This window comes from Amblyomma maculatum, chromosome 8 (assembly GCF_055883805.1).
Source record: "Amblyomma maculatum isolate TAMU_Amacu chromosome 8, ASM5588380v1, whole genome shotgun sequence".
Lineage (NCBI taxonomy): Eukaryota > Metazoa > Arthropoda > Arachnida > Ixodida > Ixodidae > Amblyomma > Amblyomma maculatum.
In genome coordinates, this window is record NC_139351.1 from 122,031,204 (window position 1) to 122,047,405 (window position 16,202).

Below are 16,202 nucleotides of genomic sequence, written 5' to 3' on the forward strand. Positions count from 1 at the left end.
TTGTGATATTTTTGACCATTGTGATCTGATGATTTGTTGGAAAATAATTACTATCTAAAATTGTTTCCATGTTATAAAGCTGCCATTTATCACTTGAGCATATATTCTTGTCCAACCAGGAATTTCGCATTTCACTTTTGCGGCTTTATTAGCTTCGCCAGTAATATCTAACTCAGCCTGTTTATAAATGTTTCAATAGCAATGTTATCAAAACGTTGGTGAGATGTGTACACCCAACGTCAGTGCTGTGTATGCCTATAAACGTTATGATGACGTAATCTCTAAACGTCAGGGCAACGTATGTCTTGCAACGTCGCAGCAATGTGAGATTTTGTCACATTACGTTGTGTGGAAGTTCATACATACAGGCAACGTTTAGGCAACGTTTTGCGTTACCTGGGATAGTGGTCGCTCTCGGTCGCGCTCAGTCCAAAAGTGAGGGCGAGCTTTGGAGATAAGGCGTCGCGAACGACACTCCAGAGTTTCGCATGAATAATGGCGCTCTGCTTTGCTACATTCTTTCCGGAGAAATCTCGACTCCTCTCGCATGACAGCCAACATTGCTAAGGCCGTGCTCCGGCGAGGCCGGGCAAAGAAATTCATGAACAAATGAGCATTACTTCGGAGGTCGTGGGTTCGGATAAGAACTGCGGCATGATTTTTTTTCTTTTACTATTTAATTGTCTTTCAGGCGCAAAGCTATTACCGTACAAATTTTCCAACGCATAAAATGAACAAGGACACATTTCCCTATGTTTTCCCAGCTTTCGCTGAGTGAGTTTTTTGCTTTAATTTTGTGGTCATCCGACGGACTCTTTTTGGTATTATTTCGGAAGGCAGCCCTGATTTTTTGTTTTCGGCTAATGTTACTTGCGACAGATGAATAAATTACCAAGTATTCCTGTGCGACCAAATGTTTCTTATACAGGGACTTGAATATTTGGGGGCTGGGATTTAAAAACTTCCTATGCAAAATCTACTACCCCATTCCAGCTGAAATAACGTTCACAAAGTAGCAAACTATCGTCTACGTTATCTGATAAGTGATTCAACATCGGTGCTTGCCTAGATTTTCCGAAATCAAGAAAAAACTGCTCTCGGCGGCGTGCAAAATTTTCGCAGAAGAGAGTCGAAAAGCAATTTTGACATGATGCGTCATCTGTTGGGCAGCAAGGCAAGCGCGCCAACGGCCGGGATGGAGCTTGTCTCACTGCTCGACAGATGACGCATCATGTCAAAATTGCTTTTCGACTCTCTTCTGCGAAAACTTTGCACGCAGCCGAGAGCAGTTTTTTCTCGATTTCGGAAAATCTGGGCAAGTACCGATGTTGAATCACTTATCAGATAACGTAGACGATATTTTGCTACTTTGTGAACGTTATTTCAGCTGGAATGGGGTAGTAGATTTTGCATAGGAAGTTTTTAAATCCCAGCCCCCAAATATTCAAGTCCCTTAGTTATATTTCGCCTTTAGTTAACCTGAGCATTCGGAATGGTCGAATTTAGATCTGCGCTTGTAGCAGGAAATGCTATTGCCCTTTACAAAAGCAAAGGGAGGTAAATTGTGGAGCCCTTAGATGCAGCTCAGGTTTAATCATAAAATCTGGGTTTTCACGGTGACGTTCGCTCGAACTGGGTGAGGTGAAAGGTCTGGAAATCACGTCGTCTGCTTGTAGATAGCAGCAATGAAACGTCCGCTTAACCGTGCGATAGCCGGAATACAAGGTGTTTTGTGACGCCTGTTTATGGCTTCGTGTTATTGCCCCAGCGTGCATTGGAAAAGCCTAGCTAATAAACGAAGCGATTGCCCTCGACGACCGGCGAGAGTAAAAAACGATGCTCCGTCAGACGGCGTTAAGCGCATAATAGGTTTAGTGTTCCTGTATATATACAGGAACACTAAATAGGTTGAGCCTAGCGGTTTCCAGAAGAGCGTATAAAGTAACGAAGCAATGTTTCAAAGGCTCTACTTCATCCGACGCTTCCTACTATGTTCCTGCCTTGCATACTTCGTAAACTTTTTTTCTTTCCCAGTACTCAGTTACTTAGACGAGGAGTGTACGTAATTAATGCTATACTTTTAAGGCTAAACCCTAATTTATAAAATTAAATTTTGCGCAATTGTATCATTATTTTTTTCGGTTGGACCCGAAAATTTCAGCACCGAACTATGTATTGATCCTGCTAATAGCTAATCCTAATTTGCTAATCCATTCATGGCAGCGTTAGACTACATCCAACGAACAAAAAAAAAATATTTTTTTTTTTTCGGGTTGGGCGCTCGACAACACACGATATGTATGCCATCTGTCAGCCTATAGAAGAAAGGTCGAATATAACGAGGGATTACATACAAGGTCGTTCACTCTTAGGGGAAACACGCCAACAGGTGGTCGCTGTCTTCGAAACACCATTGCGTCCGACATGACCACACATTCAAGCAGAGTAGTGAAGGCATGTGACCTGGATGTAGGGCTAGGCACTGCCTGTTACTTCACTTCGATGCGCGAAGCGAAGTAACAATGAATATTGGTACTTGGTGTCGCGACCATTTCTGAATTACGCTAAATGTAATGTTAGAACACATGAAATGGTCCAAACAAAGCCCCTGCGCTTTATTTACGATTATAAGGAGCAATTGTAACGAATAAAAAAAATATGAGCTCAATTTTTTCTAGTGATATACACTTTAATATGAATAATAACCTTCAAACAGATTGTTTTTTTTTTTTTCTGGATTTTTCAAAAGCCTATGATGAAGTAGACCATTGCCGCCTAATAGAAAAACTAGCCGCTCTTAGACTAAATCGCCATACGCTATCTTGGCTCTGCAGTTTTTTAACGCTATGTCAGCAGTTTACTATGGTTAATGGCTTTTCCTCGCCCCTATCCAAAGTAACCTTTGATATCCCGCAAGACAGCGTACTCGGCCCTTTACTTTTATATATATATATATATATATATATATATATATATATATATATATATATATATATATATGTTAATGATTTGCTTAGTAATATTCCTTCTCAATTGAGGTTCTTTGCTGATGATTGTATTATCTATCGTACGATTAACAACGCCGACGATCATCTAGCTCTTCAGGCATATCCTGGCATAATTCCTAACTGGTGTCAAGCCTAGCAAATAACTCTTAACGTTAAGAAGTCCAAGGTTATGACGTTCACCCGCAAGAATACCGTATTCAAATTTAATTATTTATTAAATGACTCTGTTGTACCCCGGCCTTCATCTTACAAATACCTACGTATTCATTCCACGCCTAACCTTGGTCCTTGCAGGTTTCCACCATTCGTAGCAAAGCATCAAAGACACTCGGGTGTTTTCCCAGTAATTCGCACAAGTCTCCGCCCACCGTACGTAGCCTCTCTTATGTAACTTTCGTCCGTCCGCAGCTTCAGCAGTATGGTCATCGTACCAAAAGTATTTAACTTGCCAACTAGAATCAGTACAGAGTAGAGCCACTCGCTTCATTTCAGGCAATTCCTAACCAAACTATAGCAGTAGAGTAATTAAACAGGACATTTCACTTCAGTTATTAGAACTTCGTCGATAACTCGCCCATTTTGGCTCTTTCAGAAATATGTTCATAGTCCGAGACCATGCCCATTTCCCCTTGAAGCTCCATTGCGCTGATCATCGCGGCTCCATCATAATCTCAGCTTTCGACGCATTTCTGGCAAACCGCTGGCGTTCATCTGCACTCCCACAAGCCATTTCACTATGGAATAGTCTTCCCGACACAATCGCCTCTGAAGTTGACCGCGCGTCGTTTCGAAACGCGCTGGAAAAATTGTTCACGAAATAGAGTGTGTCTTTGGGTGTTATTCTTTTTCATGATCTTGTTATATTCTGTCTCTGTATAAATCTTGTATCTTGCTGTAGCCTGTAATCCTTTTTGTGTTTCACTGTTCCTGTGCCCCCCTTACTCAATGCTCCACCTTAGGAGCCTGTAAGGTATAATAAATAAATAAATAAATAAATAAATAAATAAATAAATAAATAAATAAATAAATAAATAAATAAATAAATAAATAAATAAATAAATAAATAAATAAATAAATAAATAAATAAATAAATAAATAAATAAATAAATAAATAAATAAATAAATAAATAAATAAATAAATAAATAAATAAATAAATAAATAAAGGTTTTGTATTATTTCTTATAAATTTTTAGAAACTGTTGCACTACTTTTTGGTGATTTATACTTATGAAGTACTGAATATTCATGAAGAAAATTTTAATAGAACTCGAAGCTGCTACACACTCAAAGTTGTTCATTTATTGGAATTTATAAATTTTTGGAGATATTCATGCGCATTATAGAGAAAACCTTACTGGCCTAGGACTATCAGTCTTGCCTGAAAGGAAGAAAAAGAACTGAAAAATACTCTTTAAAGATTCAGCAGCAAGTCCTCACTCTACCTTGCCAGTAGTTAAGGCTGAAAGCGGACTTTTTTGCAGCGCGTAGCTCCAGTAACAACCATTTTTCGACAAAAAAGAAACCACGGCTAAAGAAGTTATTTTGCAACTTTTGCAGTCGCAAAAATTTCCTACATTTAATGAGTAAATGCACACATGTGTATCAAAATATGACTCCACCATACCTTGCCGAGCGCTTGCACATATGTGGTATTTTGGATTTAACATACGAGGGGGAATCTAAAAGCTTTAATTGTATTAAAATCGTCACACAGATACTTACACGAAACTTTTTGTGCATAATCAGTGTCACTGCCGTGCATACTTGTGCAAAAACCAAATCTTTGTCTTGAGTACAGGCTGTAGAATATATCGACCTGCATGATGAACAAAACTAAAGCCCGAAGTGTTATAAAGTTCCTCCATTTGAAGGACGACAGCGCACGCCAAATACACAACTGAATAAAAGCTGTCTAAAGAGATGAAAGCCTATCATACGACAAGGTTGTGAGATGGAAAAGGAACTTTCAAAATGGAAGAGGAACTTTCAAAGTGGTCACATGTCTTGGCAGACTAGCCACGGGCGGGTAGACCCTCAATCAAGTATGGTCGAGCAGGTTGAAGAAAGTGGAGGCCATTATCCTCGACGGCAGAATATTGACTGTGAAAGGAGTGACGGCGGAGATCGCACTACTTTACAGAACATGTGGAAGATTATCCATGAGGAACTGCTCATGAATATGGTGTCTACTCACTGGGTACATCGGTTGCTGACACCACATCAAAAGCAAAATCGCCACGACGTTTCCCAAAAGATTTTGACTCTGTTGGAGCGAAATGAAGACGATTTCTTTCCAGTCTCATCACTATGAACGAGTGCTGGGTATACCTATTCGCTCAGAAGACCAAAGAAATGAGCGAGGAGTGGAAATATTCATCACGCCCCCCCCCCCCCCCCCCCCCCTCTTTCACAGCACGACAAAAGTCCAGTCTGCCGGAAAACTGATTCTGTCCGTTTGTGTGTGTGTGTTTGATTGTTTTTTGTTTTGTTTGTTTGTTTTTTTTTTTTGGAGGGGAGGGGGGGGGGGGGGGTCACGGGGAACCTTAACCGCGATTACCTTCCGAAGGGCGAGATCGTCAACGGCGTCTAAGGCGTCCGTGTCCTGGCCAGCAGTGAACCCGACCATAATGCCCAAACATCCTTTGTCGCTGCCCACCGGTTAGGGTATGAAATTTTGCAGAAAACACCTTATTCGCCTGATCTTGCGTTACGCGACTTGTCCCTCGTCCATGAGATGAAGAAGCGACTTCGTGGTCAGCGATTTGATGACAGAGAGGGTTTCATTTTCGAAGTGGAACAGTGGTTTTCGAGCAAAGCAGTGGACTTGTACAAAGAGGGTTCGAAAGATGTGAATGAACGCTGACAAATACGTGCGAATCTACAGGGAGACTACGTGGAGAAGGACTAACTGTGACCCCTGCAAGTTACTTTGTACGTTTTTTTTCTTTTCTTTTTTTTTTTCATTCATGGTGATAATCAAAGAATTTAGATACACCTCAGCATCTATGAAGATACTGTGTAGCTTAAGAGCCGCGGTATAAGGAGTGATAAAACTTTAATGTGCATGCAACAGCGCTCCAAATTTTTTGAAGCAAAAAATAGTCATGGGGCCTCAGTTAAAGTCCTTATTTCAATGCACGCAATTAAAATAAATGATCAGCGATCAATTTTCGTTCTATGGCTTTATGTAAAATGCGAAATCGAAGACCTTCGACATCGGAGTCGAGTTCTGTTTATGTGTTTCCGAATAAGCATCATGGTTCGAGATATACAGTCTAGCAAAATGTGCTTGACAGCTTATTAAACTGGCTTCCCCGCGTTACATAATAATAAAAGCTGTTGCTGAGCTGGTTATTGTCTCAAAATCACGTAAGCATTATCTACATCCACCAAAACGAAAGTAATGTCTGTAATTGTTACAAAGGACGTATGAGTCACAATAACCTCATACAGATTTCTCATACTAAACTCATAGAAATTGCATTCAATCTCATATAGTTCTCATAAGTTGAATGAAATTTGTATGAGATGATATAAGATTTGTACGAGTTTAGTATGAGTTTAGTATGAGAATTTGTATGAGGTTATTGTGGCTCATAATGTTTTTTTCGCTAGGAAGTGCTTACTGTTTTATCGATATGCAACATGGAAAAGCCGACTTGAAGGGTTTTGAAAAGCTTCTTTTTTTTTAACATTTGATATCTCGAAACACAATGACGATTCTGAAAATTTAAGCTGTGTTCGCGTTTCATTTTGAGGGCTTTCGATGCTTCAAATGCCACAGACATGCACTGTACGGTTACTACCTCTAAGTTTTTCAGAACCAACGCATTATACTACCACCATGTTTAAAGCTATAGCTCTACTCAGTGCAAAAGTCGAGCACAATGTCCGTTTCATAACAGTGGCCTTCAGCCTAGCCTCAAGGTCAACCAAGATTCTAACTTTCATAGTAACTGATGTCCACGGAGAAAGTGTGAAAGGTACCGCGTCATTTCTTTCTCGTGAAATAATAATAATAATAATAATAATTGGTAAAATCAGTCAAATAATTGATGCTTCATAGTTGTGCTGCGATTCAATTCACCGCATGTGTACAAAAGGTACATACATCGTTGAATTGGCAAGAGCTGGAGATGTTCATGGAAAGCACGTGACCTCTGATTAGCTGATGGAAACACATAATGGCTGCACTAAAATAGAATGTTACTTGCTCAACGTCATGCTTTTTGTTTTAATTTGTTCACTCAGTGCGCCGGCACATCGTTCATTCGTTTCATTCTATTTTTATCGCTGAGAACATCGCAGCAGCAGCAGAAAACGCCACTCCGCACGCAGTTTTGGTTTCGGTTTTGATCTATCTGTAAAATACTTTAAAATGTTGTATTAGGTCTAACAGCAAAATAATATTTTTTCAAAGAGCGTTAAAACGTATATATAGTTACTTGTTTGGAATTTTGTTTTTAGAATCGTTTCGAATGCCTCTGATCATTGTCGTCATCAACCTTTTAAAATGGCGCTGCCCATCTGATTTGCGGGTGCAGGTTTTAGCGTGTGCTCGTATGATTTACGTCTTCGATCTTCTTGCTTTAGCTCATTAATCAAGTTTTCAGTATGTATCAGCGCAGCTTACTGCTCCCAATGCAGCTGCGTGTTATGCATTGTGCTGTGCAAAGAAATATCGCTGTCTCGGCCTCGCCGCGTTTACTCTCCGCCGCCCACTTTCACACGTCGTCTAGCAGACACAATGCACAACAACCTCGGGTGAAGGGCAGACCATTCGTTTTTCAAAATCCCTTCCGATGGTTGAGCCTTTATCTCGATTTTATGCAACTCAAAAACCAGTGGGATCCGGATTTTAACAGGTCCCAATTTCTGGAAGGAGCTAAACAGGTATGTATGTACAGTGTTATGCTGAAGTGTTGCTCGGCGGCTACTGGCGTTCAAAATTCTCCAGTGTTGCATGCTAAAATGTCAAACAGATGAAAGCAGCACAGCTCCCCCGCGCCACTTTACTGGCAGTAGATGCGGCAAAAGGCGTCTTGTGATTGTCACGAATTTGTTTCTGCATTCGGCGCTTTCGTTCTCAGTAGCGCAGGTGTTCATATTTCGTGTCACTCACAGTTATGCCGATGTACCCTTCGACAGGGAGCCTGAGGCTATTATCGTTTGTTTGCTGTTTCTCGTCCTGCTTCTTCATGTCAACGGTTTCTTCTGTACTGCGTGCAGGCGATCTACACTGTCCTTTCGCTGATTGCAACCCAGAAGCTGGACGATTTGGTTGGGCTTGTCAAAAGAGAGGTAGTCGCTATAACTACTTTGTACTTTTTGTATAAACTGAGTACGGGATTCATTTATTGCTAACAAGCTGTAGCAGTGTATAAAGATCCTATGTAATGCCACAAATATGACATAGTGCCTTGTAAGTTATGGGCATGTGTCATGTGCTCTGTATTCCTTATTTAAATATTTAGGTGTCTTGCTTTTTCAGCTCAGGCAAAGAGAAGAAAACCTAAGGGTGCCAAGCTGTGCTGTATGTGCATACCTTGCTTTTGGAATGATTGGAGCACTTTTCTTGAATTAAATCTGTATAACGATACATGCAGCGATATCATTACCGAGTGCACTGTAAAAATAGGCGGTAGGGTAGTTAGAGAGGATACTGGCAAATTATCTAAGCAGACAAAAAATTTGATTAAGAAACCCCAAAGCATAAAAGCCTCCAACCCAACGGACTGGATAGAACTGGCAGAGCTATCAACGCTAATCAATAGGTGCAAAATGTCCAACATAAGGAAGTATAACATGGAGGAAATCAAGCATGCTCTAAAGAATTGCAGTAGTCAAAGTGGTAAAGAGGACATTGGGCATGGGCAAAAATCAGATGTATGCGCTGAAGGACAAGGCAAGCAATGTCATCACGAATATGGACAAAATAGTCAAAGTAGCCGAGGAGGTCTATAGTGATCCATACAGTAACCGAAGTAGTCAGGACAATAACGAGTTTGGTTGTTGTGGAGAGCAGTCAGACTTTCCACCATTGACGAAGGCCAAGGTTAAGAAAGCTTCAGAAACTATGAAAAGTGGAAAAAAGCAGCTGGGGACGATCAGGTAACTGCAGATTTTTTTAAGGATGGGGGAGAGATCTTGCTAGGAAAACTGGCCACCCCGTATACGCAATGCCTGTTGTCGTCAATGGTACCGGCATCATGGATGCCATGAGGAACGCTAACAGTTTCTTAATTCATAAGAAAGGAGGCGCTAAGGACTTGGAAATTTACAGACCAATCAGTTTACTATCTGTTATGTACAAGGTATATACTATGGTATTGCTAACAGAACCAGGACAACCTTAGGCTTCAATCAAGTGAAGGATCAAGAAGGTTTTAGGAAAGGGTACTCAACTATCAATCATATCCATACCATCAACCAGGTGATAAAAAAAATACTTGGGATATAACCAGCCCTTATACATAGCATTCATTGATTACGAAGAAGGATTTGACTCAGTAGAAACATCAGCAGTCATGCAGGCATTGCAAAATCAGGGTGTAGACAAGCCGTATGTGAAAGTTCTGGAAGATATATACAGTGGCTGCACAGCAACCTTTGTTCTGCATAAAGAAAATAACAAAATTCCCAGAAAGAAAGGGGTTAGGCAAGCAGACACGATCACCCCAGTATTGCTCATATCTTGCTTAGAGGAAGTATTCAGAGACTTGGAATTGGAGCAGTTAGGGATAAGGGTGTGTGGAGAATACCTCAGTAATCTGCGGTTCGCTGATGACATTGCCTTGCTAAGTAACTCGAGGTGAATTGCAAAGAATGATTGCTGACCTAGACAGGAGAAGCAGAAAGGTTGGCCTAAAAATCAGTATGCAAAAGGCTAAGATAATGTTAACAGCCTGGAGAGGGAAAAGTAGTTTGCAGTAGGTAGAGAAGCACTGGAAGTCATAGGTGAATATGTCTACTTAGGACAGGGAGTAACAGCAGATCCGGATCATGAAAGAGAAATAGCTAAGAGGATAAGATTGGGATGGAGTGCATTTGGCAAATACTCGCAGATTATGATTAGCAGCTCACCAGAATTTTCAAGTGGAAAGTAGATAACAGTTGCATCTTACCTGTACTCACCTATGGGGCTGAGACGTGGAGGCTAACAAAAAGGGTTCTACTTAAGTTGAGGACAACACAGAGGACTAGGGAGTGCAAAGTGGTAGGTGTAACGTTAAGAGATGAGTGGGTCAAAGAAATAACTCAAGTTAATGCCATTCTAGTGCAAATCAAGAAGAAGAAATGGACATGGGCAGGGCGTGTAGTGCGAAGAGAGGACAACCGATAGTCGCTTAGGGTAATATAGTGGATACCAAGGGAAGAAAAGCGTAGCAGGGGGTGAGAGAAAGTTAAATGGGCGGATGAGGTTAAGAAGTTTGCGGGGGTCAAATGGACACAGCTAGCACAAGACCGGGCTAATTGTAGAAATATGGGAGAGGCCTTCGCCCTACAGTGGGTGCAGTCCTGCTGATGATGATTATGATGAGTTAAATCATAGTATAATACAATCCTCAGTGCATACTTTTAAGAGGTGAATGTTATACTCCTTGTTTGGTGTTGCACATACAGTAATGAACAAAAAAAAATGTTTTGAAAGCTTTTGCAAAAATTTGGTATGTTCTAGAAATATGGTACCGTTTTGCTATTTTTGAAAGTGCTCTGATGTGATAATGTCCTTTTATTTCTCTAGTAACTGTTTGGGACATAATTATCTCATTATAGTGTGTTCTTTTATCTTGTCCTGTTCCTCCCTTCTTATTCACTTTCCGCTTGTTCTGAATTATTGCCAACTTGCTGTCACTTTCTAGTGATATAATCTGCAGATACTAGTATCAATGCATATTTTATAAGCAACAGGCGGGATATAGAGTCACCACAACGACTCAAATGGTTATTATCTCCGGCCACAAATCTAGGATGAAACACCACAAGCTCAGTGCTTTTCGGAGCAATGCAGTAGGAGGATTTGCAAGCTTTGATGGCATAAAGACTCAGAGAGGTATTTTTTTTCAGTCTTTGCCGGGATAAGACTGATCAGCAATTAAGTTTTCGAAAAAAAATATTGTTTGCCCGAGCCCAGAAACCTCATGACTCTGTGTTATCAACAAACATTGTAACATTGTTCCATCTGTTTATAATAACAACACAGCTCAATGGCTCCACACGTATGGGTGTTGGCATTAAGATACAAAGGGGCACTGTCACCCCCCCCAATCTCCTCCCCTCCTTCCTCCACTCGTGCTTCCTTATTGTCTGGCTGACATTGGTAACAATAAACTTTCTGGAATGTTTATTTCGACCCCAAAAGCAAAAGAAAAAAAAAAAAAAGTAAAAGCGCGGGGAGGGGGGGGGGGGGGGGGTGATGCCCATGTTGACACCTGTTAAAGAAGTCAGCATTCACAGACAAATGGATGCTTGGTGTGGAATAAATATAGTGATTTTATTGGACGAATCAAATTTCTTGCATGAGGAAATGATAGAATTCATTGTACATTGTGCCCCACACACACTTTAGTAGAAGCTTGTCAACTTCCTGCATTTAACAACAAAGGCATGAATGTTACGGCCTGGGACTGGTGTATCCTTTTGCGGAGTTGGTGTCCTTGGCCAAATTCAAGATGTACTGAACAAAGAGGTTTATCAGAAAATGGTTATGAAGTTATAGTCCCATAGGAATTCAAAAATCCAGCCTTTAGATATGAGCATAAACAGAACAGTGACCTGAAGCACTCTTCTATGCTTGAGAAAGATTGGTGCAAGAGGAAAGGTGACTTAACGAAGCAGCTAAGCCAGTCTGCAGAAATTATTCGTATTAAATATTTTTGCACGGCCTTGCTCTATCGTCTGAGGGACAAAAGGGGAACAGAACTGAGGAGAATAAGACCAGCTGCTGTACGAGCATGGGAACAAAGGCTAGACGCTTATTGACAGCTTTGTGGACTCCGTGCCTTGGCTTTGTCTAGCAATGATCACCAAAACAGGCTTGCACACAAAGTACTGACAGTGAAAAGTCATTATTTGAAATTGGTGTCCCATTTATAATGAAAACCTACCTTATCACCGATTTGAGTTTTTGACTGAGTTTGCTGCTGGAACAAACTGTGAATTAATCTGGTGACAAATTTGATTGTATATTGCGTAAAAATTGTTGCTCTGTCTTCACTCTAGGCTCATGCTGAAGTTTTAGTGCAATAATGAAATTAGGTCGAAAAGCTGAAATATATCTTTTTTGTTCACTACTATGTGAACTGGTTCAAAAATAAAGAATTTACAAGCTTGAACACTTTGACACAGAAATGTATGCTCTGATATGCTATGGTGTGAACTAAAGTAAAGGAATTTGTCATAAAAGCAGGCTTAATAAGCGAAGTTTCCCTTTGTGTGAGACGTGTCATTACTTACATATCTTTTTTAACAATGAAGCCTGTTCCTTGTGTTTAATCATGTTCTCTTGCACAAGATGTATTGCTGTCATTTGCCTTCCTTCGTGTTAAGATATCCATGCAGCTGTTGAAAGGTTCTCATGTTGAAATCGAGTTTCTTAGAAAACTCGTGTGTTCATATTCTCAGGCTGTAAACAAGTTCATTCAAGAAGTTTCTCAGCACATGGGGTATGGCAACACGCAGTACCTTGAGGACCCTGATGATATTATTGCCATGCCTCAAAAAGTGACGCTTCAGGCTATCGTAGGTAAGATGCACACCTGCCTAAATAGATTTCTTTCTCACAGTCTTTGCTGTTGACTAGTGTGCAAAGCCATAAAGAGAAGTAAGGAGCACCTCCCTCCTCCCCACCCCTTCCGTTCAATTTTTTTGTTTTCATCTGAACTTTGACAATGATGATTATTCCATCTGGCCTGTTTTTCGTTCTCCGTGGAGTAATTTGTGAAGTGATTGAAAGAACGAACTGCCAAATGCAACATAATTTGACTTTATTCAATGTGTCGAGCCATGGTAATCATAAGTGAGAATGTATTTGAAATCTTAAATCAGGCTTTATACCTGTGATGTTAATGTAATGATAGTGTTAGTTTGAATAATTGGAGGCTCAAATTAATTGCAGCTCACTGTAGTAGCTTTTTCAGAGAGCAAATTCAGTTTGAAACATATGGTGCAGGTCTGTCATTTCCATTCATTTGCCTAAACTGCACATCTTTACTGCAGATGCCTCTGTTTTCATTTTTGGTTAAAATCATTGCTTGATACTGCTGAACATCTTGACTTTTCTATAGTTAGGTATTATTGTGTTTGTAAATAGGCCATTGTACACAATCAAATGACTTTATCAGTTCGTGTCACTACATATTTATAGATATGGGTATCACAGTTGTATAGAAAACTTCTGGGTGTGTGGCTGTTCTTCCCTTCATTTTCATTAGTTATTATATGTTTTATTAACTGACTCTAGCAAGACAAAAGCACCTTATGCACAATAACTCTAGGTTTAGCACTTATTATTTTACATATATGTGGAAACACTACACAGAAAGGAGACAGCAGACAAAGTGCTTCATCTGGTGTTGTTCTTCATGTTATGTTTTTGCCTCTACAGTAAATGTGAAGTAGTAAATATAATTATGTCATAAGGCACCATCAAGCCTTTTTTGTTTTCAGCTTCACTTTTGTGTACCAGCTCTTGGATAATGTCATTTTTTTCCAGGCACAACAAAAAGCTTGATTGATTTATTGGTTAATTTTAAATTACAGATCACAAGTACTGTGACATCCTTGTGAACTTTATTGTTTTGAAGAACTTGGACAGGGAGCAACCTTCTTCGGAGAAGCCTCGCATCCTTATGTGCTTTATTTTGGCCAAGTTTCACCGCAACTACACTGCAGGAGTTCTGCCTAATTGGACAATTACAGACCTGTCCTTGCTGCCATCATCCTCAGTGTTGTGAAAATTCATTAGTGTATGATTGTTTTTAACCACAAGGTGGATAGAACGAAGTTTATTCGCTAAATAGGCTCAATGTAAATGGTGACACCATAGACAAGCAGACAATGCCAGAATAAATTTCTTGAATCTGTGCTGGAGAGCTTCTGAATGGCTGGCTGTGTACTTCTGTGTGATTCAGTTTTGGGTGTGGGCAAAGTTCTCGTCATAACATAGGAAACAATGTTATGCTTGCAGTGCATATCAGCATAGATTTGTGTTTATGTGCTTCAGCATTTTCTGGCACTAGTTATGCACAACGTGCAGGGATGTGGTGCCATGGGGCATGCACCCATGCATCATAAAGTGCATGGCATGGCAGTCATTTATTTTTAAAAATTGGTTAATGGTGTACGGTCACAAAACTCCAGACCAACAAAATATATGACATGTTTCTGCACTTCGAAAGTTTAAATAGCAAGCATTGCATACACTGTCACTTATTTATTTATTTATTTACTTACTTACTTTCTTATTTATTTATTTATTTATTTATTTAATTATTTATTTATTTATTTATTTATTTATACCTCAAATGCCCCTGGTGGGGTATTACATGAGGGGTGGGCTGTTACAGTTCATTGGCGAGTCTTTCAATTAATGCTTTGAAGTGTGCTGGATGAGCGAGATGAACTGCGTCGGCAGGAAGGCGATTCCAGTCCTTTGCTGTCTGGACGAAAAAAGCATTTAGATGTGCAGTGGTATTTGCGGATGGCGGGTATACTACTTTATTGTGATTAGGTCGATGGGATACGCGGTGACAAGGCATAATGGTTTTGATCATTTCTCATTGGGGCAGACACTTGGAGGCAAATAAAGCGGATTCGACGTAAACTTAGAACATAGTGAGCTATGGTAAAGCAGAGGATAGGTGTAACGTTGAGAGAGAGGAAGCGAACAGAGTGAGTCAAAGAGCAACAGCAAGGTAATGACGATCTAATTGAAATTAAGACTAAGAAACGGGCATAGGTAGTAGGACACACAGTTTGAAGGCAAGGTAATGATGGCCGGTAAAAATAACTCTGGATTCCTAGAAAAGGTAAATGTAGGTGCCGTCGGAAAATTAGGGGGGAGGATGAGATTAGGAAAGTTTCTGGGCTGGCACAGCTGGCAGAAGACCGGGTTAATGGGAGGAAAATGGGAGGGGTCATTGCCCTAGCTGCAGTGGATTTGGTCAGCTGACGATATTCGTCTTTATCGCTGGGTGGATATCTTTGACATTTATGTCTACGCCGGAATCAACATCAGTGAATGTTTATCTGACCTGAGCTTTGGATTTAGGTATGCAGCTTTCTTCTAATATTGCACGGTTCCTACGAAAAATTAGACCTCCGTAAATGCCTTCTTAGCCTGTGGTGACAAAAATGATGAGGTCTTAATTCTCCCAAGAACGGTAACACGGAACACGATGGGCTACTTGCCATTACGCAGGTCGCAAATGGACAGACTTCGTTTTGCGACAAATATTTCCAAGCCCACTCATCGACGTTGCAGCAGCTCGAGTCTCTCGTAGGAGCCACGTTCCGGGGCTTCAGTGGCTTGACGAGACCTAAATTCGCGGTAGAAATGTCCCGTAGTCACGATGCACAGTGGTTATGTAAGAGTTTATTTTTAAGCTGCGGGAAGTTTCGAGGAGAAACAGCCAACACGTGAATGCGTCCTTGGATTTCTCTTCGAATTTGCTGCAGCTGTCTTTTTGAGCACTTAAGTTGTGAGTGTCCAGTGCATACAGATCTGCACCATTTAGATTTTTGAAGAGTTGTGAAAGGTGTATGAAGAAAGACCGATGAAGTATGTCTCCCAGCCTTTGGCTTCCCAGAAGCCACATAGGCAGATTTGAATTTGAAGCATGGGTTTTAGCACTGTTTCCATGGAACTGTTTCCAAATCAGTGGAACAGGACACAGACACGTAGAACGGGCTCGTGCTGTGCACCTCGCTGTTGTGTATTACAACCGAACTTGGATATAACAAACTCGAAACAAATATCGGGAGGTTGTACTATACACCGGTAACTTCATACAGAAAAAAATGGCAAAACATGAGCTTATCGCAGTCTAAACGATATAATAAATTACACCCACTCTTATGACGCGTCAAATTCTTGCAGTGCCAAGCATCCAAACAGACCACTCGCAAGGCGTTGCTACTTCTAAGCTTCTTCGAATCGATGCCGCTGCAGACGTGCTCTGGAACAAGCCGCA

The 16,202-nt window shown here is 40.5% G+C and overlaps 1 protein-coding gene across 2 annotated transcripts in view; it reads left to right on the plus strand.

The window, feature by feature from the left end:
* Window positions 1–14,095, plus strand: part of LOC146182396 (m-AAA protease-interacting protein 1, mitochondrial-like) — a 275,077-nt gene extending 260,982 nt beyond the window's left edge. The window contains exons 1-4 of one of the 2 annotated variants that reach the window (XM_084577483.1): window positions 7,507–7,902; window positions 8,239–8,310; window positions 12,634–12,754; window positions 13,771–14,095. In XM_084577483.1, the coding sequence (XP_084433609.1) occupies window positions 7,624–7,902; window positions 8,239–8,310; window positions 12,634–12,754; window positions 13,771–13,964 (666 nt within the window). In that variant the 5' untranslated portion in view covers window positions 7,507–7,623 and the 3' untranslated portion in view covers window positions 13,965–14,095. Of the gene's footprint in view, window positions 1–7,506; window positions 7,903–8,238; window positions 8,311–12,633; window positions 12,755–13,770 lie in introns of those variants that run through there. The other variant, XM_084577484.1, reaches the window with a different exon arrangement.
* The last annotated feature ends 2,107 nt before the right edge of the window (window positions 14,096–16,202 follow it).